Source organism: Melanerpes formicivorus, unplaced genomic scaffold (assembly GCF_026170545.1).
Source record: "Melanerpes formicivorus ecotype bairdi unplaced genomic scaffold, bMelFor1.0.p_v2 SCAF_15, whole genome shotgun sequence".
Lineage (NCBI taxonomy): Eukaryota > Metazoa > Chordata > Aves > Piciformes > Picidae > Melanerpes > Melanerpes formicivorus.
In genome coordinates this window covers 19120696-19148316 of record NW_027142367.1, presented here as the reverse complement: position 1 = coordinate 19148316, position 27621 = coordinate 19120696, and the positions used below count along the sequence as shown (strand labels likewise).

The 27621-nt window shown below is 40.3% G+C and overlaps 1 protein-coding gene across 1 annotated transcript in view; it reads right to left on the bottom strand.

Annotated features, from left to right (window-relative positions):
* Window positions 1-27621, bottom strand: part of ADCY2 (adenylate cyclase 2) — a 230477-nt gene that overhangs the window by 155008 nt on the left and 47848 nt on the right. The window contains exon 3 of the mRNA XM_068147738.1: window positions 8231-8392. Within this exon, the coding sequence (XP_068003839.1) occupies window positions 8231-8392 (162 nt within the window). The remainder of the gene's footprint in view (window positions 1-8230; window positions 8393-27621) is intronic.

Below are 27621 nucleotides of genomic sequence, written 5' to 3'. Positions count from 1 at the left end.
TGCCCATGGCAGGGGGGTTGGAACTAGATGATCCTTGTGGTCCCTTCCAACCCTGAATGAAACTATGAAACTATGAAACTATGGCTGTGAGGAGAATGGAGCCAGTCTCTGATCAGTGATACTCAGTAACAGGACAAGGAGCAATGGATGTAATCTCGATCACAGGAAATTTTGTCTCAGCATGAGAACTCTTTACTGTGAGAGTGACAAAACTCTGGAGAAGGTTTCCCAGAGAGCTTGTGAAGTCTCCTTCTCAAGAGATCTTCAAAACCTGCCTGGATGTGTTCCTGTGTGACCTGCCCTAAGTGGTTCTGCTTTGCAGGGCGGTTGGACTGAATGATCTCTGGAGCTCACTTACAACCCCCTAGCATTCTGTGATTCTATGATTGTCATAAACCAACACCTCAGACACAGTGGTGAGACTGACTGGCCTATAGTTGCCTGGGTCTTCTTTTTTCCTCATTTTAGAAATTAAGGTTCTGTTTCCCCTTTTGTTGGGATGCATTGCTCCTGAACTTGGAGGAGGTGATCCTTGAATACTAAGCAGCTTTCCTCCCTCCAGGGATTTATCCCATGGTACTCTATGAAGCAGATCCTTACAGAGGCCAGTGTCTGCTCACCTAAAGTCCAAGATATTGAGCTTGCTGTGCAACCTCCTTGCAATCATAAGGATCTTGAACTTTCACCATGGCATTGCAATGCTCAGCCTCTGTGAGTTTTCCATCACATTAAGTGCTGCATGTCTTCTCTTTACAGGCTTAGGGCCTTTCTGGAAGATGTTCACATTCTGATGCTCAGGCTTCAATGCTATGAAATGTAATTATGCATTCTCCTACATACCTATGCTCTTGTAGGCAAGTGGGCTCTTCATATGCGTATCCAAACTGCAGATTTTCTTACAGAAATTAAAGCAATATAGCATTTCAGTTTCTGCCCACCTTTATGAAAATCAAGAGTAAACAAACACGCAGTAATAAAAACCAAGCTTGCTGAATTGTGTTATGCAGCACACAGCATTCCTTTCTCAGACTGGTTTGCAGCTGCTGCACACCATGGTGAGACAGACTGCTGCTGGGGAGGAGAGAGCAAAGGGGGAAAGGGATGAGGTACAGGACAGCAATAGCTGCTGCTAGAGGAAAGACTGTCTCCTTCCTTCAGGAGCAGTCACAGTCCTCCATTCCTTAAGAAGATGTAACAGCAACTCGTTTCAATAACTGTTCAGGAGAAACCAAGAGTTGGTTAACCTGCATTACCTTCATGAATAACCCACCACTCTTCATTTCCTTCAAAACAGGTATTCAAGGAAGAAGGATAAATTCAACTGACAGAAACAGCTTTTAGCCATTCAGACTACTAGAATTCCTATGCACTTTAAGCTTTCACTGTACAGGAATGCAGCTTCAGGGGTTACACAATGAATGTAGTTAAGATACACGGGGTTTCTTTCCTGTCTTTTTATTCTTCATAAACATGATTTTTTTTATTGTACAGCATGATAGCAGCACAAATCAACTTCTGTTCTATTTCTGAGACATAGAGCTGTAGACCTTTTTGTCTTTTATTAGCCAATGAACACTGACACTTTGTTGTTTTATTTTGCCCTAATGTCACTCTATTACATAAAACATTGGTTTATAAACACCATCACCTATTAAAGATGTTAACAGATGAGTTTAAATCAGTGGTCTAAACATAAGGTATATGGGTATACAAAGCAGATTATTAGAACATCTAAATAGTTGTCATATGCTGATCTTTGGGTTGAAAGAGTCCGTAAAGGTTATCTAGTTTCAAGTCATATGAATGACTATATTGTTTTAATTTCTGTAAGAAAATCTGCAGTTTGGATATGCATATGAAGAGCCCACTTGCCTACAAGAGCATAGGCATGTAGGAGAATGCATAATTAAATTTCATAGTCATATGACAACTTCCAGTTGTCATACGCTGATCTTTGAATCACAGAATCATCAAATTACTAAGGTTGGAAAAGAACTTTAAGATAATCAAGTCCAACTATAACCCAACTACCACGACCATCTTCCCTACTCCTGCTGGACACACTGGTTTTGGTTCAGGCCAGGATGCTGTTGGCCTTCTTGGCCACCTGGGCACGCTACTGGCTCATACTCAGCTGGCCGTCCACTAGCACCCCCAGATCTTTTTCCACCGGGCTGTTCTCCAGCCACTCTTCCCCAAGCCTGTAGTGTTGGTCGTAGCTATTGTGACCAACGTGCAGGACCCAACACTTTGTCTTTGGACCAGGCCATTCAGCCAGTTTTCAATCGATCTGTCTGTGCCATGGGTGGGCCACAAGTTTCTTGAGGAGAATGCTGTGGGAAATGGTGTCAAAGGCTTTGCTGAACTCTATTCCACCATCCAGTACTATAAATTACATATCTCTCTAAGAACTGATGAGATACAGAAGCATATGAAGTACTGTTAACTCTGAAAAAGCTAACAAGATCTATGGAAATATTTGTAATTTAGATAGTATTTAGATAGGGCATTTTCTTTTAGCGATTTCCCTTGAGTATGAATTGCAAAATGTGTTAAGCACCGTCTCATGAAGCTTGATAGAAATAATCATGTAATTATTATTAAGTGATCAAAAGCTGCGCGCACACACACACTGCACTTAAAGAGCAGAACAGAGAGACAATGGTGGGGAGAAGCCTGAAAAACGTCAGGTCTTTCTCACAGAAGCCATCAGCACTCCTGCACTTGTGCAGAGGGAAACAGGCACAAAGGAAGGCAGGAACCTAAATGAAGGACCTAGTGGAAAAGACACTTTGTCCAGGCCTCCCTCCAAGCAGCCCCAAGGGAATCGCATCCCCAGTGTCCAGGTATGAGACACCCAGCCCCATGTGTCATCGGAAACAGCTCTTCAGTTCCCCTCTTGAACTAAGAAATGTCGCTGCCCAGGGGCATGAGACACATGACGGGTGCAAGACACAGTCTATCAGGACAGAACATTAACTTAGGTTTTATCCTGGCTACCAGAAAGGAACACACCGCACAAAGGCCAGACACTAGTTACATAATGGGTGTTACAAATGATTTCTTTTTGCTACGTGTATTCTTGAACAGAGTCAAAACAAACAAAACCCAAACCCAACACATTCACATGCATGTTGCATGAGTTATTTACCTCCAGCTTTCATGCTTCTAAAAAGGGCCCCTTTTAGAGTGCTGCAAGGAGCTGCCAAAAAAAATCCCCAAAGGTAAAGATCAGTGGCTTAAAGCAAAGAAACCACGAGTGAGAGTTTGAAGTTATTTAGCCAAGGCGTGGAAAACATTTAGGCAAGGATTACAAAACTGGTTGTTGAGAGAGTAAAACAACAATTCTTTTTAAAAAGAATAAATTAAAAAAAAAACCAAAACATGCTCCTCATATATTGCATAGAGGAAAAGAAAAAAATGGAAGCTTACAGGGTTTTTCTTGGTTAGTTCTTTTTTAATGAATTAAGAACAAAATAACCTCTAATAAGAATATCAACCCATTATGAGATCAGAGTGGTTGAGCAGGTGGTAATCAATCAGGAAAACCACAAGTATTTGATTAGAATCTGTTGTGGTTTGAGGAAAGGAAACAAACAAACAAAAAAAGCAAGGCAGGTTATATGTTTATAGCAATGGATGACAGTGAAATACTTTCCATTCTGGAATAACTGAAAGGGAAGTTAAGCCTTCTGAGCGACACGTTCTCTTGTAGCAATCCCCAACTGCTGGGCTCCTGGGAGCAGAGAGATCAACATCCTCTGCTTGGCAGTAGGATGCTCACCTGGGAGGGGTCATAGTCACAGATTCCAGACTGTGTGCCTTGTAAGGGTTAGGATTAAAATTTTCTACATTAAAAACCCCAAACATATATATATATATATATATACACACAGCTACTTTTTCATAAGCAGAACCTGTAACACAGGATTTTTTCTCCTCTTCCCTGTTACAGATCCCTGTGCATTAAACTCCTCACAGAACTGGAATGGAAGACTAAGCATTTTACTGCAGAGTCTGTGTCTTCATGCTGAGCACTGGAGCACACTAACCCCTTTGTAGACCTAGCCCGCTATTAGCATTTGGCACTGCTGCAGCTGCTCCTGGCATGCTCCACTAACGTTAAGGTCCAGGTTGCAAGAAAGATATTGACAAATAACAAGTAAGGACTCAACTATGAAAACGATGAAAGCCTTAGCTAGTACAGAAATGGATAATTCATTTATTTTACAGACAGAGGTTATGAGGCAAATATATGATATTCTAGAAGTATTCTCGTAGAAGAAACAGAAATTGGATACTGTTGAGTCTGTCAGTTCTCCAAAACCTGAGGTCTAGGAGCTGGATGACAAGGCTAGACAAATTCCTACAAGGGAAGAGGAATAAAATTTTAATACTGACAGTCAACAACCGTGGAAAAAAAATATGAAGGTTTGTGGAAGACCACCTCCATCATTGCCAATTTTTAAACCAAGATGGATTCCCTTCCCTCAAAAGATGTGCATAGGTCAAACAGAAAATAACTCATGTAACCAACAAAGAATGTGTTGAAAGAGTCTTTATCCCAACAGGAGGGTTTTCTCTCAGTAGGTCTGACTGCAACCAACACTGAATAATCAAGACCATGCTAAGACTTTCAGCTTCACTGAAGCTGATTTTGGGCATAAAGCTATAAAGAAAATAACGAAAGGAATTACAAACCCAGTAAGATAGGCTCTGCCAAATCTCAAAATAAGAAAATACTTCTGAATATTGATTTTTTTTCCTCCACTGGTAGAAAGCATGATTAACTTCCAAAATGCTATGTGAGGTGAACCAGAGTCACTGGAAGATGCTGAAAAATTAGAGAGATTCAGTAGAGAGCTATCAAAAGCATTATAAGGCAGGAGAATTTGACATATGAAGAGAGACTGAAAGGATGTGATTTTTTTCAGCCAAGAGAACAGATTTCTTTTATGTCTTCCAATACATAGGAAATAGTTATAAAGGAGATGCAGGTACTCTTTACAGAAGGATATTTGCTATGTATACAGACTACATATGCTATAATATCTGATAGTTACCTATAGGTATATTTGCTCTACTATGGCCTTTCTGCCTCATAAGGTCATACCAGTTTCCTGACTGCCCTGTGGAAAAAAACAATCCATGCCAGAAGGAAAATACACTTTTCATAGCAATGAATTTTTTTCTGTTTTACTGAGACAAACTGAAATAATGCAATTTTCCTCAAAGTTAAGTGTAGCTCCACAAGCCAGATATACTCTATTTAGCCATGAATGTTTTTCTCTAAGATTTCAAACTTCAGTCTACTGGTTCTCGTCTCTGAACTTCAGTGACCAAACTCTGCAAAGCAACTTCAGCCCCGACCAGGTGTTCAGGAGGAGACTTGCTGGGGTGCTTGGTGCCATGGGTTAGCTGTTTGGGTGGGTTGGATTGGTTGATGGGTTGGACGCGATGATCTTGAAGGTCTCTTCCAACCTGGTTTGGTTTATTCTAAATAAAGGTTTATTCTAAATATATTTATTCTAAATATATTTATTTATTCTAAATATATTTATTTATTCTAAATGTATTTATTTCTTTAAAAACAAAGAAATGCATTCAACAGCAGGGTCTTTTAAAATAACTATGCCCCAGGCCTTTTGTTGTTACTTACACTTAACTATACCAACTTAAGGTATATCACTGACAAATGCTATTTCTCTGTTTTAGTGGATTCAGTGTCTCTGATCTAATCCTTTATTTCAATGTTCAAAAGCAAAGAACACAAAACAAACAGTTTTTTGCTTACACTCCAAAGTGTAAACAATAGTAATGTAAATTGTACAGATGACAAATGAACTGTGATAGTGGTATTTAGTCCCTTCTGGGCGTTCCTGAGAACATAGTGCACTCAGTAGTTTCAGTAACTTCCCAACTCTTCAGAACATTTAACACATTTTACAAATAGAAAATCAGTAACATCCACATTTCTTAAAGTTTTCCACTCTTTCTGAACAAAATAGGAAGAGATGAAAGACACTGATTATACTTCACAGTCCATGATTTATTTCTTTCATTTCTGGAGACAGGACATATCCAAAAATATACCATCTCCTGAAAGTACTGGTTTAGATACACAGAATTTTAATGGCCCAGAAATATAGTCAGGAAAAATAAATCCTACAAACAGCAACTTTAACCCAAGGGAAGAAGTGGCAAATTTTAATACGCTTTTAGCAGCATAACTATGCCTAGAATAACATCCAGAAGTTGACATAAAACCAAGAATAACATTCTCCCTGATTTGTTACACTACAATTACCAATAGCTGTGCTACTGAATTATTAAAACACTATATTGACTACAGATTACTACAGTTCTTGTTTAACATACAGCACAACTCAGCTCCTCAAAAACTCACAACTAACCTGTGACCGGTTGACGCTGTCCCCTTAAGAAAGGGAATATGGTGGACGGAAGTTGGTAAATGAAAAAGAACAATCTAAACTAATTTCATTGGTAGAGTGGGAGGAAGCACCTTCTGAACTGGGAGTGCAGGAGGGTATCCTGGGCATTCCAGCACTTTATCTTCAGTCTTGCTTCCGCTCCTCCACAGAGCAGCAGCTCTCTGTCCTGGGCTTTCGGCCAAGGCTTTGGCCTTGAAACTGATAAGCTACCAAGACCTGTATTAACTCCTTTCCAATTAACACAAACTGCTTCTAACTTTTTTTTCTCTTTCTCTCTCTTTCTAACCCACTCTGGGGAAAAGGGGGAGAGAGGGGGAGAGCGGGGGTGGGGAACCCCCTCAGCAGGGGGGAGAACTCTCATTTCTGTGCTACTTTATTGTATATCTTTGTATATATTGTAAATATTGTAAATTTGTATATATTCCCCTGCATATCCTACATTGCTTTGTAAATATATAGCTCCACTGCTTTGCTAATTCAGCTGTGAGTTTTTTTTTCCCTTTCCCTTCAATTTTCTTTCCCTTTACTTTACAGGGGGGAGGGAGGAGGCTTTTGGGCCTTACCCTTCCAACCCTACGACATAACCCAAATCAGCTAACAAGCAAACACACAGCATTCCATAAGATATAGATCTGACTTTGTAAAGCCACTGCCATTTTGAAATTACCCTTTGAAGTAGATTTTTCTTTTTCAAAATAAGGCACAAGTAACTTAAAAGGTAACTATTACTTGAAGCATGAGCCCAAAAGAGAGAAGAATACTGTTATCACAGAATCACACAGAATCACAGACTCAAGTAGCAACTATTTGCTTCATTCTTCATGCTGTTCACAATAAATAGCATGAGGTCTACCTTTCCTGTTCTACTGGTATATTTATAAAAATGTATTGACTTTTAAGCTTCAGTGGATGTAAAAGTTAAAATAATTGTTACCCTAAAATGACATAATTACATTTTTAGAATCCTGTGCATTTACTTTTTAAAATAAAAACCCAAATTTTTCCTTAAAAAGACAGACTATTAGCAATGAGAGCTGAATTGTCACAGTACCTCAACAGGAACTACAGTATTTCAACATTTTACAGATCTTCTGCAAAACAGTAAGGAAAAACAATTCCTAATATTTTGGGGGTTTAAATTTTCTAATCTGCAGTATGGCATGTAGTACGGTATCAGAACTGAGTTACAAGCCAAGACTCAACTGTAAACACAGATGGATTCCCTACATGTCAAGGAAACTGGAGCCAGTCTGTTCCCTTCAACCAGGGGCCCAGCCATGAGAAGGCTGTAAGATGCCTTCGAATGGCTGAGAATTGCACATGGAAAAGCCCTACAGTAGATCTGGAAAGGGTAATGCTAATATCTTCACATCTTTAACCCAACAGACCTCAGGATATTCCAAAGAACAGTGTTTTTTGGAGCGAAAGATACCTGGAAAAATCCTTGGTCTTGGATGTTAGACTTTAAGAAGGTGAGGAGAGGAGGACCATGGTTTACATACCAGAGTGGTAATGCACCTATATAATTTGTGAATAATGTTTTAACATTGGTAAGCACTACATGGCTGTAGATTATACCACTTGAACGTGCAATTCAGCAAGACATGACATTACTGACATCCTCATTATTAGAAGTTGACTACCTGTGTGTGATTCTGTATCAATTCAGAAATGAAGAGGAAAGTTAAGTTTATACCCCCAGACATCCACTGAGGCACTCCTGGCTCATTTACAGGCTATTCAGTGCAAATCAATCATTAATTCCACAAAGCACCTACCTGCCAAACCAAGTGTTCCTTTACAACAGCTGTCCCTGATAGACAGATGCTCAGCACAATCGTATGAGATGCAGAGGTCAAGACGCTGGCAACGATAGCGTCCCTCATGTTGAAGGGCAGCATGGTATACACCACAAAAATAATGAACAAGAAAAATGATACCTGTGCAAGACAGCAAGACAAAAAAGAAGCATGTCAAATTCATTTTGGAATAACATTTTAAAAGTAGCATTTAATTTTGAACTGTCTTCAGCATCAAGTTACACATCATTTTTTTTAATAGGAAAGTTACTACTAACCTCTGCAGAAAATTTATTTAGGAAGAATTATTTGTATGAATGTTGGAAAATTTGCATTACAATTAAGAAGTACAGTTTTAAGATACTACATCATGGCTTAAGAAATACACAACCAGTCCTAACTTTTCAAATTTAACCTCAAATGTACCTTTTAAAATTGTTATACTTCATGCACATCTATATGATGTATGTCAAATTCCATTAAAACACTATATTTCAAGTTAATAAATACATTTGGACATGCAAGTACTTAGACAATTCTGAAAATGTGTGAATTTACATATAATTACATCCCTGTGTAAGCCTTTACACCACTTTTAACAGACTTACAAGCATATTCACCACCTAACAGCTCTATACACACAGTATAGCAAGTATGAGCGGTAATGATTTGCCTCTCACTTCTCTTATTGTCACTTTTTTTCTTCACATCTGCATGTGGTGACTCCAGTCCAAACTGAATCGTAATGTAAGTGCACACACAAGACAGTGGAGGTCTTCCTCTCTATCACGGAGAAAGAACTGGATGGAGAGGAAGCCCATTTCTATGCTCCATTCATCTTCCTCCAATTCCTCCATTATGATTAAGTCAACTCCTTCCTGATCACTCATATGCTTTTTTTGATGCTGTCCAAGCATCCCCTATGTTCAAGAGTCAAAAAAGGCATGAAATGGAAGGGAACTTCAAAGGCCATGAGGGATAACAAGAAAACAAACAAAAACATAAAGGGAAGACTTTGCTTCACTACTTTTCCAGCCTACTTTCTGACAGCACAAAGGAAGAGAAGTGTTTGATGTCTTTAGTTCCTGTCTTCCCTAAAAGTTTTCACTGTGATCAGATGCTAGTTAAACCAAGAGCAAGAAAACTGTATATAAATTGGTTTGGATAAGAGAATTATTATGTAAGTATGATGTTTTCAAGCTGTCCTGGCCAGGTAATAATCAACTGTGATACTGAGAGAACTGACAGTATCAAAACTTGGGAATGATGTATAAAGTTCTGCCAGGCCAGATAAGGGCAATACAGCATGTGTCTTTGAAAGGCTGTGAAAAAAACTAAGTAATGAGGAACTTAGCTTCAATTCCTGGAGCCATAACACAGAATCAAAGAATTGTTTTGGTTGTAAAAGACTTTTAAGATCGTTGAGTCCAATCATTATCTAAGTTCACCAACTCTAATGATAAATCATGTCCCTCAGCACTACATTTATGTGTCTTTTAAACACCTCTGGGGATGGTGATTCAGTCTTCTCCCTGGGGAATCTGTTCCAGTGTTTGATAACCCTTTCAGTGAAGAAGTTTCTTCTAATATCCAATCTAAACCTCTGCTGGTGCAACTTGAGGCTATTTCTTTTCATGCTATCACTTGTTATGACGGAGAAAAGATGGACACCCACCTCACTATGACTTCCTTTCAGGAGGCTGGCAAGCTCCTCAAAAACCATGCAACTAACCCAAATCAGCAAGTGAAAAGCAAACCCACTTATCTCGCCACTGAAGATTGTTCAACAGACAAAATTATAAATCAATTCAGAATCAGACTTTTAAAACATTTTAAAAAGTAAGTAACAGCCAATATGATTTTTCTGAGAACAAACTATGTTAAAGCAATCCCATCTTCTTTTGTCACTACAATAGGTGTCAAGGTAGGGGAAAAACCCAAATGACTAAGGCAGCATCAGATGAATGGATGTCAGGGGCAAAATACCTTACCAGCATGCCTAAGACATGCTATTAGATAGAGGATGGTTTGAAACACAATCTTGGATGCTAGTGCTGCAAGAAGGATTTCAAATGCCTCCAACCCAGCTGCTTTTCATTAAATGAAAGTGTTGTTTCCAAGTTTAGCTTTCTAATTGACTATAGAGGGAAGATGGCATTTACATATTTGTGAGAATTTTATGATTACAAAATAAAACTTTATACTTCTCTGTCTTGCTCCAAAAAGTAGAACTTGAATATTTTCTGCTCTTGAATACGGTTTGACTTTATAGCTGGACTAGATGATCCATCCCAATTGTGAAGTACATGCTAAATACTTACGAAAACTCATTAGTGGATATAAGGAAGAGTATGATGTTGTTGCATTTCAGCTTTGACACAGACCACACTACTAAGCACAAAAAAAAGATTTTGGTATATTGCAGCGGCAGTGCTTCTAGGGGTATCAGCTGTATCAGCTCCAAATTTGTTACACTGCTGTACACAAGTATCACTCCTCCCAGTTACCCCACGATTTTCCTCGGTCAGAGTAAATGGATAATTTCAACCTTTCACAACTGCAGAGTTTTTTTCAGAAGTTTCAATATTTCTTGGCACTATACAATCAGACCTCAAATTCTCCCTTCTCAATACCAAACACGCTAGCTGGACTGGAATTGTGTTAAAGAACATGACTGACAAATTGACCTGTCAAGTCTTACATTTGCCTCTTGTAATGTTAACCTCAGAATGATGCTGCAAATCAGAAGAATCATGCTAGGAAAGAAAATAACACAAAAGGCATGTAGGAGTGGCTCCTGTCATTTTTTTTTCTATTCTTGCCCACACTCCTTTTTTCTTATTTCCAGCAAGGGTTTAATGACCCAGTAAATCAAGAGCTCCACGCACCACAGCGGCGCCTTTTTTATTTCACCCTGTCTTAAGAATACTCTCTCCAAGTACTCCGAAAAAAAGAAGTTTCTACCCTTCATCTCAATAGCAGACAAACATAGAGTGTAAGGCTCAGGACCTTTCCACATTATCAAAATGTTGCTGTATTTAAGCTTGACACTGTACAAATCAATATTGTAACGCTTCTGAGTAAAGTGGATTTTCAGGTAGAGAGAGAGATGGTTTTATTTTGGTCTGAGTCACATTCTGCAAAACGGAGAGTGACACTTCGCCCTTTTTATGATTTTTTTTTCCAATATCAGAATACTGCTGATATAAACATGAAAATGCAGTGATGTCAAGCTCTGAAGGACCCCACTGCGATGCCCATCCATCAGTAAATACAGTATTAATTTACAGTGCACTATTTCTGACACTTAAAAGCAGCCTCTTCTACTGAAGACTGCCATAACTACAAAGCCTATGGCAGTTTTGAAATTGTGTTGGAAGCAATCTTTGATGTGAGTCATCACTAGGACTGACTAGCTGAAATATGCCTTTTATCCTTCTCTGGACTTGGATTGCTTTAGGAATTTGATTCTCAGAGACTTTTTTTTTATGAGGTTATGTTATCCATACTTTTGAGATGGGGATTATTTGGGTATTGATGGCATGAATCATAGCATTCCCTTTTGGTTAACATTAGTGTTAGCATCTTACAGAGAAGTATGTGGCTTTCATGTTTTGATTGAATGGTGTCTAGGAATTCTTGACTGTCAGAGCTTAGCAAAATCTGAGTATCTTTGCTGCTGTTATCTCTTCTCCCACAGTTCAATAGTTACATATTTTCATCTATTATGTAAGCAGTTATTTTCTACAGCAACTTACAGGATGATGAGCTGCCGCAGCATGGCTGTCTAGGCGGATATGTACAAGGCTGTTTTTCGGCAGTCTTTGTGCAGCTGCTTTGAGAAGGGCAGTGAAAGCTCTCATACAGTGTGGTGGGTTGAAATTACCCCTGAACTAATTGGAGAGAATTACCCTCCAAAATAAAATTTCCAGACCAGCTCAGTTGGATGGAAGCAAATGAAGATGTATTTACAAGCAAAACTAAAATCTAGAAACATGAAATGCAATGAATGTATCAAAATATAAAGTGCCTGGTATATCATAAACATCAAGAATAAAACCAAGGAAGACTTGTGATTTACTCCCCAAAATTATGTCCATGATAAATTATTAATTCATGCATTTTTCCCAACCATAAACTTTTAGTTTCCAATAGTTATCATAGAGGTAGTAAATAGCTCTGTAAATCATGCCTTGTACTTGATTATGGAGAGCTCCCAAACTAATAATCCCTGCCTTTTGTGCAAAGGTCTGGGTTTAAATGTCATTAAGAAATAAAGTCATTACAGCCTCTGCCAAAAAAATTAACCACAACCCTTAGCAAAACTGGAAAGAATAAAAGCAAGTGCAAAACTGGAAAGAATAAAAGCAAGTGCAACAAGGGGCCTCCAGATGTGCTGCTCAAGTCTCAGATTACTATGACAATAAGATGAAAGACTCCAGAAAAGGGAGAAAAGTTCACATTTTAAACAATCAAGAAGTAATCTGATTGTGTGCCGTCTGTGTGATTGCTTTCTATGTCACAGGATCTTTTCTTTTACTGAACAGGATCAGTTGAGATCTGGAAGGAGTGACCAGCAGCACTGACCCAATGATCCTTCCTGCTACAAAAAAACAGGACTGAACTACCATCATCACTAGCAGCTTTGTGATTATTTCTGAACACATGAGGAAAGGAAAGAATTTGGTTCACTCTGTAACATCCATTTATAGTATTATTCTCTTCCTCACTTAATTCTCCTCTTTATACTGTATATTCTCCTTGTTTCATTCACAGTCAATTTGATCAACTATTATAAAACAATGTAAACCTGTTAATAAAGGAAAAGCAGAATCATCAAGTAAAAATACTTCTTCTATTAAGGAAAAAGCTAATTGGTATATTTATATTATGCTGAAGAATCATCATGGTACAGTTTTCTGTTAAAAAATATCGTCTCATGAGTATATAAAGCCACAGAACCTGATGTTGATATATCTTTAAACAGCAGGTCCAATAAACTATGCACAAGCACCTTGTAAGAGTTCCAGACTACGTATGTTGATATTCAGTACTTCCCAAATACAAGGACAGTTCCAGAGAACTGGAGGTAAATTGGATTGGTAAAAGGTAAAAATAGGAAGTGAAAAAGATTAAATAAATGGTCAACTTTTACGCTGAAAGGACTGTGTTGGAGGAATTAAGGGAATTCATTCAAAGCCTTCCAAAAAGTTTTGTAAAAAGAAGAGTAGCAATGTGGCAATGTTCTGATAGGTTTTGATTATTAAAGAGGTCACTCAAAAGCAATGATATTCAACAAGTCCAAGTGCTGAGTGCTGCACTTCGGCTACGGCAATCCCATGCAGAGCTACAGGCTGGGGTCAGAGTAGCTGGAGAGCTCCCAAACAGAGAGGGACCTGGGGGTGCTGATCAACAGCCACCTGAATATGAGCCAGCAGTGTGCCCAGGTGGCCAGGAGGGCAAATGGCATCCTGGCCTGCATTAGGAATAGTGTGGCCAGCAGGAGCAGGGAAGTCATTGTGCCCCTGGACTCTGCTTTGGTTAGGCTGCACCTTGAGTCCTGTGTCCAGTTCTGGGCCCCTCAGTTCAAGAAGGACATCGAAACACTCGAGTGTGTCCAGAGAAGGGCAACAAGGCTGGAGAGAGGCCTTGAACACAAGCCCTATGAGGAGAGGCTGAGGGAGCTGGGATTGTTTAGCCTGGAGAAGAGGAGGCTCAGGGGTGACCTCATTGCCCTCTACAACTACCTGAAAGGTGGTTATAGCCAGGAGGGTGTTGGCCTCTTCTCCCAGGCAACCAGCACAAGATCAAGGGGACACAGTCTCAAGCTGCAACAGGGGAGGTTTAGACTCGAGGTGAGGAGGAAGTTCTTCACCAAGCGAGTCATTCATCATTGGAATGTGCTGCCCAGGGAGGTGGTTGAGTCATTGACCCTGGAGGCGTTCAAGAGGAGATTGGACGTGGCACTTGGTGCCATGGTCTAGTCATGGAGTCTGTGTTGATAGGTTGGACTCGATGATCCTCGAGGTCCTTTCCAACTTAAGTGATACTGTGATACTGTGATACAAGGGTAAAAATTGCAGAAATATGTCACACTACTGTGACAGATTGAATCCAATATGACAAATGCAAAATATCAGGCACAGAGAACACTGAACTCATGGAAAGGCAGGCTTCAGGTTAGTTACTATCAACCAGAAAGTCACTGTGATCAGCTTGCTTTTTTTTTTTTTTTTTTAAATGAATGATAGCAGTGGTTGAAAATGCAAACAAACTGCCAGCAAGTATTAGGCAAAGAGTAGAGAATCAGTCAGTACAATGACGTTGTAGGAATCCATGGTGTGCATATTTCTTGAATGCAATTTGTTTGTCCCCATCTTAAAAAAAACAACAACCAAAAAAAAAACCCAACAACCAAATCCAAAACAAAACACCAACAACCCAAAAAAACCTCACACCCAAGGAACAAACCCCCATGGTGAGAACATCCCTCCTACGCCTTCTCTGTTCCAGGCTGAACAGCCATAGCTTTCTCAGCCTTTCTGCAAATGTACCAGTGCCTCAGTCATCTTTGTTGCTCTTCACTGGACTCCCTCTAGTAAATCTGCATTTCTCATGTACTGGGAAGCCCACGACTGCACCCAGCACTCCAGATTTGGTGTCACCAGTGCTGAGTAGTGGGGGAGTACCACCTACCTCAATCATCTGGGGTCCTCTTCCTAATGCAACCCAGGGCATGTTCACCTGACCAGGTTCAGCAAAACCCCACCCAAACTCCTGACAAAGTGTAAGCCCTGACATACTGCCCCATGCAACTATCAGAGTAACCCTCATAACACATCAAGATGCCTCAGAAACCTCCTGTGTTCATCATTATCAAAGAACCCACCAAAAGCAGTATTTGAAAGTGAAAAAAAGAAAAGAAGGGGCCATGCCGTGTAGCTCAGCAAAGTAACTGCATCTCTGTGTACTGAGGTGCACAAGATGTTTCACAGAGTAAGAAATACCTTCCAGCCCATTTACAGAACGAGACAACCTGAATGGATGGGGTTTTTGCAAATTATGTTTTTCCTAGGTGTAGACTTTAGAGTAAACCAAGAAAAGAAACACAAGAAGTTACCAAGGAAAGGAGTCTCCTAATGACTGTTATCAAATACTGTGAGTGTGTACAGAGTGGTAATAGCGTAATGTTAACAGAAAGGAACAGATTTATTCTCTAGGAAAACTGCTGAAATAGGACATAGCACCTCCTTGGAAAATTTTATTAATCACAGAAATGACATGCCAAGGAGTGTATGTTGTCAGAAGTGTGGATATAACCATGTTAAGATAATCTAAACTCTGAAAGGAAAGAACAAGGAAATTTTCCTACCATTTAATTGTCATGAGGCTAAGACAGGTTCTTTAGCACTTACTGAAAATTTGACTTATCTCCCCACAACACCTGCCTTTCCCAAAGGTTTATGAATCACCTGCTAATACATTCCCAAAGACTTTAACACAGGGTGAGACTACCACTTTGGTTGTTGCACAGTGCCTTTGGGACCTCAGCAATCCTATTGCTCAGAGCTTTCTATGGGCAACCCTGGAAGTTATGCCTGTGGGCCAACACATGCCAACCCAAAGAGAATTGCTGTGCTGGGTTCTCATAGGCAGGGACTGCCATTGGCATGTGTGTCAGCTCTTTTACCCCCATTTTCCTTCTCTTCATTTCTGGTTTTTGTTTAAATTTGGAGACCAAATAATAAGCACACAGAGACCTTAACAGCCAAGCAGCATGCAGCACCTGCCCCTCACACAAGCATGCTCCTGTCAGCAGTAACAACATCATGTGCAGTAACAATCATCCAGAAATCTGAGCAGGTCCTGAAGTCATTATGTGAAAATTATTACAGGGAGAAACACCCACTGCACTAGAGAGGAAACTCATGGAAGGAGGGTCATCTGAGGTCCCCCTGATGCTTCTTCTGCCAGCTGGCCCACTGAGAAGAGTTTCTCCTTTCCCTTTTCTCTCCCATTTTGTATTTCTTCACCATTATAGTCAATGTATGCCATTAGCTACAAACCATGTCAATAAATCTTTGTGTATGTGAACTCGTTCCAACATCCTTTACACAACACTTTCTTTCTCCTCAACTTTTGAAAACCATAAAATGATTTCCAGCTTCAGAAAGTGGTTAGGGTTTGGTAGCCACTAAGACTACAACCTTGACATTGGCATCAGTCTTGGGAAGAAACAGCGCTAGCAACCTGGATGCTGCTTCCTCATGAAAGTAGTGCTGCTGTGAAAAGGCAGTTCAGGTTTCTGTTCGCCTTCACTCCACACAAAGCTTTTAGCAGGGCAAGAGACAGAAGTGTAGGATGCCAAGGTTGAACATTAATGTACAAATGGCCACACATATCAAATTACTACTACTTATCATCATCATTGCCATCATCACCGTCACCATCATCACCATTTTGTCCAGTTCTGACCTGTAAAAATTGCCTGTATTCTACTTGTAACAGTCCCTTAAGCAAACAAGAAAGGAGAGAGCACTAACACTTAGATACTGGATTTTAACCTGGATTGTGTTACAGGTGATTGGCAAAGTGGTAATCCTTAAAAAAGAGACACTGAATCACACTCTCACAGGGCTCACTACAGTCTAAAGAATGTAAAAATAAGTGTCAAGCTAGGTAAAATGCTTGGCAACTGGGTCAGCAGGAGTTTGCATGAAAGAGATGTCTTATGATGACAGTCATGAACCGGTGACTTCAGAAACACACGAGCAACAGCTTTAACTCAAGAGGTTTCCAGTAAGCTGTTCATAGTTTCATTCAGGGTTGGAAGGGACCACAAGGATCATCTAGTTCCAACCCCCCTGCCATGGGCAGGGACACCCCACACTAGATCAGCCTGGCCAGAGCCTCATCCAGCCTGGGCTTAAACATCTCCAGGGACGGGGCCTCGACCACCTCCCTGGACAACCCATTCCAGGGTCTCACCACTCTCATGGTGAAGAACCTCCTCCTCACATCTAGCCTGAATCTCCCCACCTCCAGCTTCATTCCATTCCCCCTAGTCCTGTCACTACATGAGATCCTGAGCAGTCCTTCCCCAGCCTTCCTGTAGGCCCCCTTCAGATACTGGAAGGCCACCTTTGAGCACCTATGAAGATAATTCAGTTTATTTCATCTATTCTCTTCCATGAGGAGTCATAATTCACAAAATGCTTTCCCCCCCCCCCCCCGCTTCATTCCAAAGTCTAGTAGGTTACACAGGACAACTAATCCTAATAGACCAGATGTTCAAATCCATTGATAGTTACCTATCTCCAAAGTTAACAATGCTATTATTTTAAAGTTCCAATGTAACTCTCTAGGGCATGTGAATTAGAGTCACAGACTGGTTAGATAAATATCATTATCCTTGGTGCTTCAAATAAGCTAGTGTCTGCCAGTACAGCCTAACAGCAACTGAAAGAGATATGCCTGTGCTTACCAAGAGGAGGAAACAGAGAGAAAATCAGGTATTGCAACACTTAAGTGTTACCTTACTCCTACTTTTAAATGCTCATGAAAGTACTTCTGAACTTCCATTACAACATCTAATTATACACATCTTACAGACACTGTAATTATTTCGCCAATATGACAAGAGAAATCTGAAATAGAACTCCACAGCTCTGAGATGTAATTTTCTATATTTTGAGGTACTAATGGACAAATCTCAGCATCATTCTGCATCCAGTCCACCTCTGCAAGCCGCTTTCTCCTAAAGGAATACTTTAGTGAAAGCTTTAGCTACAAATGGAAAGAAGTATAAATTAAAGTTGACAGGATTAAAATGTAAAATCAGACCACAATTATGAAAAGTGGTGCTTTCAGCAGCACCTTTTGCAATCACTGCTTCTCTAAAAGACGGCTCTCCAAAGAGACGCCTAGCTACACTTTCAAGGCAGGCAATATTTGTCATCCCTGTACTGAAGCCAAAAAAGAAGGTAATTTCTAGGTGAAATAATTAATTCTATTATCATTTTCTTACTAACACAGACACGATAATTTTTATTGCAGAGCTGCAAATGCAGAGAAAGCAAAATGCTTTCTTTACTAATTAGGGCACTTTCGTTTATATCTTCATATGAGAGAGTATGATCTCTACTATACACCAATGCACAAATTCTTCAGAGTAGGAAAACCATCCCAACCCTTGGCACCAAAGCCTAATACTACAATGTTCAGTGCTATTTCCACATACGTGTGCAAGGATTTTCCCTCAGATTCCCTCACCCTCTACAACTACCTGAAGCCCTCTACAACTACCTGAAAGGTGGTTGTAGCCGGGAAGGGGGTTGGTCTCTTCTCCCAGGCAACCAGCACCAGAACAGGGGGACACAGTCTCAAGCTGCAACAGGGGAGGTTTAGACTCGAGGTGAGGAGGAAGTTCTTCACCGAGCGAGTCATTCATCATTGGAATGTGCTGCCCAGGGAGGTGGTAGAGTCACCGTCCCTGGAGGCGTTCAAGAGGAGATTGGACACCATGGTCTAGTCATGGGGTCTGTGTTGATAGGTTGGACTCGATGATCCTCGAGGTCTCTTCCAACCTTAGTTATACTGTGATACTGTGATTGCATTCTGAAGAATAACGGTGTAATTAATTTGCTGATTCCTTTCACTCCTATCAGAGTTAAGAAATATGTCGGCTTTCCCTCACCATTGTGTAAAATACAGAAACAAGTAATTTTTTCTCAGTAATTTCCTTTCCCTTTTTAAGCATTATGAACATGAAAGAATTATTTCTCTGTAAAGTTAAAAAAGCTGTGCCCTTTAGAATCCGTGCATCTTCGTCTGTTATATTATAAAGGCAAACGAGCAAAGAAACTTGACTCTTATCACATCACATGTCCCACGGAAAGGGGAAAAAAAAAGGTACTGTTCTCTGTTGCTGCCTCACTCTGACAGATGTTTCCACACTACATAATGGAGGAAAAAAGACAGCTTAATACAGGTGCAAATTGAATAGGACTAAGAAATGCTGAGAATGCAAGAATTTAAAGTCGCCTTCCATCTTCTTACATGAAAAGCCAGATCACTCATGCCTTTTAAACCCCTTTCCAGTCAAAATGATAGTCAGATATCTTAGGTACTATACTTGCCACTGTTCATGGAATAGCAATACTTTTAGGTTTATTGCTTACTTTTACACAAACAGCAGAACAGAAAATCATGTTTAGGAGTAGAAAAGTAAAGGCTCATTTCTGTTCAGAATAAACCAAACCAGGTTGGAAGAGACCTTCAAGATCATCGTGTTTAGACTGCGCCAGGGGAGGTTTAGATTCAAGGTGAGGAGTAAGTTCGTCATTGGAACGGGTTGCCCAGGGAGGTGGTTGAGTCATCGACCCTGGAGGCGTTCAAGGGGAGATTGGACGTGGCACTTGGTGCCATGGTCTAGTCATGGGGTCTGTGTTGATAGGTTGGACTCAATGATCCTCGAGGTCCTTTCCAACCTAAGTGATACTGTGATACTGTGATACTGTGTCCAACCCATCAACCAATCCAACCCACCCAAACAGCTAACCCATGGCACCAAGCACCCCAGCAAGTCTCCTCCTGAACACCTCCAATGTTCTCACTTATCTAGTTAAACTAAGTTCATAGCAGGGGGATTATTTTTGATAAAATACTTAGTATGACACCAGAATCAATTCTGATAAGTTAGGAACAGATTTGGATCCAGCTAATCAAACTAAAATTTCTAAACTCATTCATTTTAATATTTTATTGATTTTTTAACATTCCGGTGTGCTTACTTAACTCATTTTGGTAGCTGGGCAAGAGCTAATAAAACCTCTTGGAGAAATAATAAGGTGAAAGAGTAACTGAGAGGCACAACCCCTCAAAAACATTAGAATGCACAAATATTTAAATTATCATCAGATGGGAGAAAATTCTATGTCTAAAATGAATGGGAGGTCACAGCATGCCATAGATAGAGTGTAATTTTACCAACATTTTTCTTTAGCAACACAGTGTATAATTTTTTTCCTAAATCCGCTTATCTTTCTCCCATAGTTTTGCCTGAGGCAGAGACTCAGTCACATAGGATTAGGCACTGCAATCAATGAAACAGTACATTGGTTTCCACAGAAGCAAGCATTTTCATTGTGCTTTAGTTTCTATTTTGTCTCTTTAGACTTTTCCCACTTCAGTTTGGGAGCACTTATGGAACCAAATATTCAAGTTTTGCCCAACAAAAATAATCACTGATGCTCTGCCAAGAGACTGAAAAGCCTCAGTATCACGTCTAACATGATGCTTGACAGAGCTATAGATGCTTCAAGTGTCCCACCTTGAGCAAGGCAACCTCTGCATTACTCAGGTAACCAATAATGTTAAATGATTTTTAACTGTTTTGCAACAATGTACATGTTTTTTTAGCATAATATCTTAAAGGTATTTGACAAAGCTCTGAATATGCTTTTCAATGGAGAAGTACTGATGGGTTTTATAGTGCTTACACGGCTACCTAAATGAGTTAGCAGTTATCTGCTGTCACAGTGCAAAGGTTCAGTACATTTGATCCTGGCTAGGGATTAACACAGGTTCTGGTCAGCAGTTAAAAAAACACAGGAGTCTTCATTTTCAAAGGGTATTCAATAACTATTTTTAGCCTGAGTATATGTTTCTATGTATACAGAAAATATCTCTGCATTTTCAATGTAAGAATATATATATATATATACAGTGTTCATTGTAAAACCACTACACTCTATTCCCAAATGAAGAGCCCTCTATTCCTATATGCCTGCTAATGTCCTAGGAAATAATTACAGAGATAAACAAAATCCCAGGGCTCCAAAATAGCCAGGCATTCCCAGGTGCTGCTCTTCATTCGTGATGGTATCTTTGTCTTTGCCTTTTCCACTCACTGTTTGCTTTGGGTTTGGGATGCAAGCTGGGAAGTATTGACTGGACTGGCAGGAGCACAGAGTTGGATACTAGACACAGTTAACTCTGCCTTAAAAAGAAATGGAAAACCTACAAACCCAAGCTAAGAAGGTGAAAGAATTCACAGAAAAGTGAAGAAAGAAGCTAGTAAGTGGAAAACAGCTGTAATGTTACCAGACTATGACACAGTAATTGCAAAGAGAAACACGCATGCTTTTAATGGCAGTGTGTTGGACTTGAGCTACCTAAGTTTATAAGCTCTTTTCAACTTACTGTAGCAGGCAAAATGGTCTTGGCTTTTGAGATTTTTGCTTAATTCATTGCCAGGTAATGGCAATCTGATCACTGCTTTGGCTATTGGAGAGTAAAACCAAGATGAACAACTAAACCAGCACTGCCCTGTCACAGGCACTGCCCTGTCACAGGCACTGCCCCTCAGAGTTGTTCAGTGCTCCAGTGTGGATCACCCACAGCCACACACTCTTCAGAAAAGTGCCCAGGGACAACTCTTTTCAGGAGAACATCTCTATGCACATCTTACCAGCAACCTGTCTCCACCCTGTGCCTTCCAAACAGCACCTCCCACCCTGCAGCTCCAGAGGCACTGCATGGTGCTGCAGCTGGCACACAACGGGGAACTCACACTGGTTTCAGAGCTGTCCACTCCAGTGTACTCCACTGTAACCAGCACATGGCATCCTGCAGTCTCCATTACCAACCCCTGCCACACATGCTCTATACATTTCCCCAAACAGCCCTCTTACATGGTATGTCTTCTGAGTTCCAGTTGTTAGGTTGAGGCTTGTTAACAAATTAAAAAAGAAAGAAAAGGCTTCTGACATCATTTCTATACAATTGTTCTCATTTATAGATACAAATACACATTTACAAGAGTCTATAGCTTTGCTAATGTTTGAACTTATTTCTAAAGAAGTTAAAAGTTCTCAAGTGTTTTCCCATACAAACCTATCAGTTGTCAGCACTAGGCAGAGGTATTGTTTCTCACACAGAAAATGCATATTCTTAACTGTGCTGCAACACAAATACCTCTGCAAGCACTAGCAGAGAGGAAACAAGATCTGAACAGAACACAAAGCCTACCATTAAGTTGAGAAACAGGAAAAAAGAGTGATAATTTAATTATGAGGCTAGAAAAAGGTAATATCACTACATATTCATAGTGTTACTCAATTAAATAAAAATTATTAAAAGCCAGTGCTTTTCAATTTTTCACTTATAATTTCATAGTATCATTCAGGGTTGGAAGGGACCACAAGGATCATCTAGTTCCAACACCCCTGCCATGGGCAGGGACACCCCACACTAGATCAGGCTGGACAGAGCCTCATCCAGCCTGCTCTTAAACACCTCCAGGGATGGGGCCTCGACCACCTCCCTGGACAACACATTCCAGGGCTTCACCACTCTCATGGGGAAGAACCTCCTCCTCACATCCAGCCTGAATCTCCCCACCTCCAGCTTCATTCCATTCCCCCTAGTCCTGTCACTACCTGAGATCCTGAGAAGTCCTTCCCCAGCCTTCCTGTAGCCCCCTTCAGATACTGGAAGGCCACAATTAGGTCACCTGGGAGCCTTCTCTTCTGCAGACTGAACAGCCCCAACTCCTTCAGTCTGTCCTCATAGGAGAGGTGCTCCAGCCCTCTGCTCATCCTTGTGGCCCTTCTCTGGACACCTTCCAGCACCTCCACATCCCTCTTGTAATAGGGGCTCCAGAACTGGACACAGTACTCCAGGTGGGGTCTCACCAGGGCTGAGTAGAGGGGGAGGATCACCTCCCTCGACCTGCTGGCCACACTTCTCCTGATGCAGCCCAGGATCTGATTGGCTTTTCCTTGACTTGTATTTCAGACAACATCAGAAATGGACAAGCACTGGGCAAGTCAGAAGCCTTCACCATAACTGTGCTCCTCAGAGGACCCTGGGCTTCAGGTCTATTTGTTCCTCACTCATTACCAAAGGCTCCTCCTGCTGGATCTCATGAGCTAGTCTAGTTCCCTGATAAATAATTTCATATCGGGAGCCCCATACTACAGGTTTTACAGAGCAGAAACACACACAGCCAGCACGTCAGTGTTAAGAAAAGACTAAATGAAGCTCAGCTAGGTGCTGCCAAGCCAAGCAAATTGCAGTCTAATATATATTCCGCTAGAGCAAAGGCACAGGTCTCACTCATGCTGCTCAGTAATTATACACAAGTGTCCACTAATGCTGTAGAAACAAACTGCTGAGACATTTGTTTGATTTTTCAAGGTGAAATACTCTATGAATGTGACCCTGTTTGTCCAGAAACTCTAATATGGTCCATTAAAACAAGCAAAAGTCAAACTGACTTTCAAATTTTCTTTTGATCTTAGTAAATAAGGAAATGATATTCCAAATGAAAACTGCATTGTTTACAAAACTAACTCTGTTTGATTACATGTATAATAAAATAAGAAAATAATTGGAACCTGGTTGTTTTTGTTTAATGGCATTGTTCCTTTAAGGGTTTCCCTTGGAAAAACTAAAATCTACCTCTTTATGCACTTCTTCTCTCAGACAATTCAGTAAATCCACTGACCTTAGAAATAAAAACACTTCACACCTCCTGATGTGTCATTAATTCCATCCCCCGGTGACGTTATGGAAAAATAATAATTAATGTACCACCAGAAAATGGTCTTAGATTTAAGGCCGTTTCCTTAGCTACAATTGACGTGTCCATTATTTTCCCTTCCATAAATGTCTAAAATCAATGGTCACTATTTTTTAATGGAGATAATAAATAGCTTTTTGATTCAAACCGTCAACTTTACATCTAGACCTACATCTCCCCTCCAAAATAATACTCTCCTTAAACTCTCCCCTGCATGTCAAATGTACATTCTTCTTCTATTAAAAAGATTATTCTTTTAATTTTCCTCTATGAAATCCAACCTTTTGTGCAAGAACTTTCAAATCACATAAGATTTGCTCTTTAATCAGTGATTTTTTTCATTTTATTCTCCAGCACTTGAAATCCCAAAGAAAAATTTGCTTTCATCTCTGAAGAATTAATATAAGGCAGTAAAGGTGGAAAGGCAGCCAAAATTGCCTAAGAACTGTAATACAGCTTTTCAGCATTCTTTCCCCTGCATCCTTCTCAGTCCTTTTCTCACCAATTCTTTTATTTTTAGATTTCAAAAGCATATCTAAAGGATAAACAGAGGCACTGCCCCCAAAACACAAGGCCATTTAAGTCAAAACTACTTCCAGAGAAAACTTGCATCACAGTAAAATTAGTTACCAGCAGCACATAATATGCTTTCTTTCCTGTTCTCACATAAATCATTTCACAGCAATTTACTTCTTCAAAAGCTTATTTTAGACAGGTGTTAGAGCGTTCTAGTAGTCAAAAAAATGACTTTTAATTGTTTGGGTTTGCTGCTTACCAAAATCCCAACAACTTTTTCTCTTTCTTGACTTTCTCTAGGACCCCACTTAACTAGTAGTTCTTGGACAAAAAATGAGAACATTGACAAGATGACGCTTCTACAGCATTTCTAGCCTGTTTTCTCTCTGACACACTTCCCTGTTCAAAGGAGCTAGGAGGTCTGAATAATACAGAAGAACTACTAAAACCTGTGGCTGGAGTTGTGCAGAAAGAAGACTCCCTCCATAGAAACCGTAAGATTAGATGCTAGAGAGATAAAGAGCCTTGAGGAGTGAAATGAGAAGGGGCCAGAAGGAGGTGAGCAAAAGGTCTTGGAAGTCACCACTCCACCTTCTTGAATGCGATTCCTCAGGTGAAATCAGAGCAGCAGCTTCCCAAATGGTACAGGTCCAGTAATATATTTACATATCAGCAGCAGCCTTGTAAAACACACCCCTGAGATCTCAGTCTTCTTCCATGGTATGTCTCCACGCTAACATCAGTGAGGAAAGCCAGTGGACAACCTCTCCAAAATGGCCTTTTTTAAGGAAATTCTCTTGTGAAGGCAGCAAGAATATTAATGTCTGTATTGTTGGAAGAAACACAGTGCTCACTGAAGTGGAAAAGATCCTCCTGATGGTTCAGTTCTTTTCCTTATTTACACTGATTCCATGAATGTTTGGATTATTAATACCAGTGCAGCTGCCTGCTACCACTGATATGTGAAAAGAATCAAGTTGGGCAGGACTGGTGAAAGGCTTTCTTAGCATAATTATCAAGTTACTGAAGTAGCCCCACACTAAAATGTTTCCACTTACTATTCCAGCTCTTCTGTAAGAGCAATTTTAACTCATGAGGTACACAATAATGCAATGCTAGTGTAATTTTCATCCAAAAAGAGTGGTAATGTGCTGCAAAATTCTATTATGCTTCATTTCAAAATTGCTGTCTTCCCTGTATATCTTCCAAGAACAAGGAACTGAGATGCAGCACCCATAGTTACTTGTTCTGCCAAAAAGCTTCCTATTCATCATTTGTTCATTCATTAACAAATTCGTTCTCAGGTAAAAATTGTTCTTAAGATGTTCAAGATTTTAGTTCCATTCCTGAGAATGTCTTACCTACAGCTTACAGCAATCAAGAAAAGATGTGGGTTGATTTACTTGTGACATAGACAAATCACTATCTACTGTGTAGTTTGGCTGAACGTGCTGCATGCCACCATCTTCTCGTTTTGGTGTAATGCTTTATGCTTTGTACTGTTTCATGAAGACTGGGAAAAGGATGACCAATGCAGTGGCATGGTACAGTTGCTCACTGGCAATTCCCAATTAATAGGGCCTTTCATCCATTCAGCTAACAATTTTCTTTGTGTGGCAATATTGTATGTACTAGTATGCTTAGTAGCCTGTCCTTTGGGAAAAAAAAGATGCCTAAAGGAGGATGAAACTTGCTTTAGATGGGAAAATGGTCCCAGTTGTTGGTGGTTTGTGGTGACTGTCCTTATCAAAAGACCAGGCACTTTTTGCACATCCTGATTATTTCCCAAACACCTTGATAAAGTGTCCTTGCCTCTTCAGGCTCAGCACTGCTCACACAGATCATTCTGCTGCCAAACCAAGGGTAATCTTTATCTCTTATTGCTATACTGCTTCCCAAGCAGTCAAAAACCCCAAACAAAACAAAAATGGAACCAGGGGAGGGGAAAAAAGTCATATTGGCTTTGCTTCAGACAGAAAATACATTGCTCCACATCTCTGGTTTATTCCCATGGAAATTATACTCCATTTTGCCCTAGCTCTTCTGTCTTCAGTCATGAAGGCCAGAAATTTATCAGTCTTAGGTGAATGCAAAGATTATCGCTGAAGTCTGTGACTACTTTACTGAGATTCCTAAGACACAAAATTTAGAAATGCTTACATTTTCTCTACTTTGTAAATTTACTTTTTACTTCCTTTATTCATTTACCTTAAAAATTAACTCAAAACATGACTTTTATTTCCACTTGGTTTTCATCTTTCTCTCCAACACTGTGAGTGTTCTAAAACAAGAGTTGTTTTTCTTTTTCCCTTCCACTGCTCTTTTCTAATGAAGGAAACCACTATTTCTTACTTCTCCATTTACAATACAAACTCTGAAGACAGAGCTCAAGCAGCCCACCTGGAAAAACATCTACTGACTGGGCAAGCATAATGTACAACTCCATTAACCTTGCTGTGCTAAAGATGATGATATGCACTCCAAGGCTTCACATCCTACTAGGAAGATAAGCCCACTGCTCCAGGTAATGGAAGATACAGCTCCATCCTTTCCTGTATGCATTTCCTTCCAAGGGAAATAGAATGAACAATAGAATAAACCAAACCAGGTTGGAAGAGACCTTCAAGATCATTGCGTCCAACCCATCAACCAATCCAACCCACCCAAACAGCTAACCCATGGCACCAAGCACCCCAGCAAGTCTCCTCCTGAACACCTCCAATGACAGCAACTCCACCACCTCCCCAGGCAGCCCATTCCAATGGGCAATCACTCTCTCTGTATAGAACTTCTTCCTAACATCTAACCTGAACTTCCCCTGGTGCAGCCTGAGACTGTGTCCTCTTGTTCTGGTACTGGGTGCCTGGGAGAAGAGACCATCATCAGCCTGTCTACAACCTCCCTGCAGGTAGTTGTAGAGAGTGATAAGGTCTCACATGAGACCTCACATGGCAATGTGAAAAGAAAAATATGCATCAAACCATGTCATTCATCTAAGATTAAACCATGGGTATCAGGCCTACAAGTGTACCACACAGTAAGTCAAGCACAGTCTCTCAAGCCTAAACAATGTAACAGCTGGCTTGCTTCCTATGTTTCTCTCTCTCTGCGGCTGCCTTCTTGCTCAAGAACAGCATCTCCAGAGACCATTTAAGGAACTGATAGGCAACATCAAACTGGCAATTCGTTTGTTGGAAAGAGGGAGAACAGCTTCAAAAGAGGTTTGAAATAACCTGACCTAGGAATACTGATAACCTGCCAGAGTCAA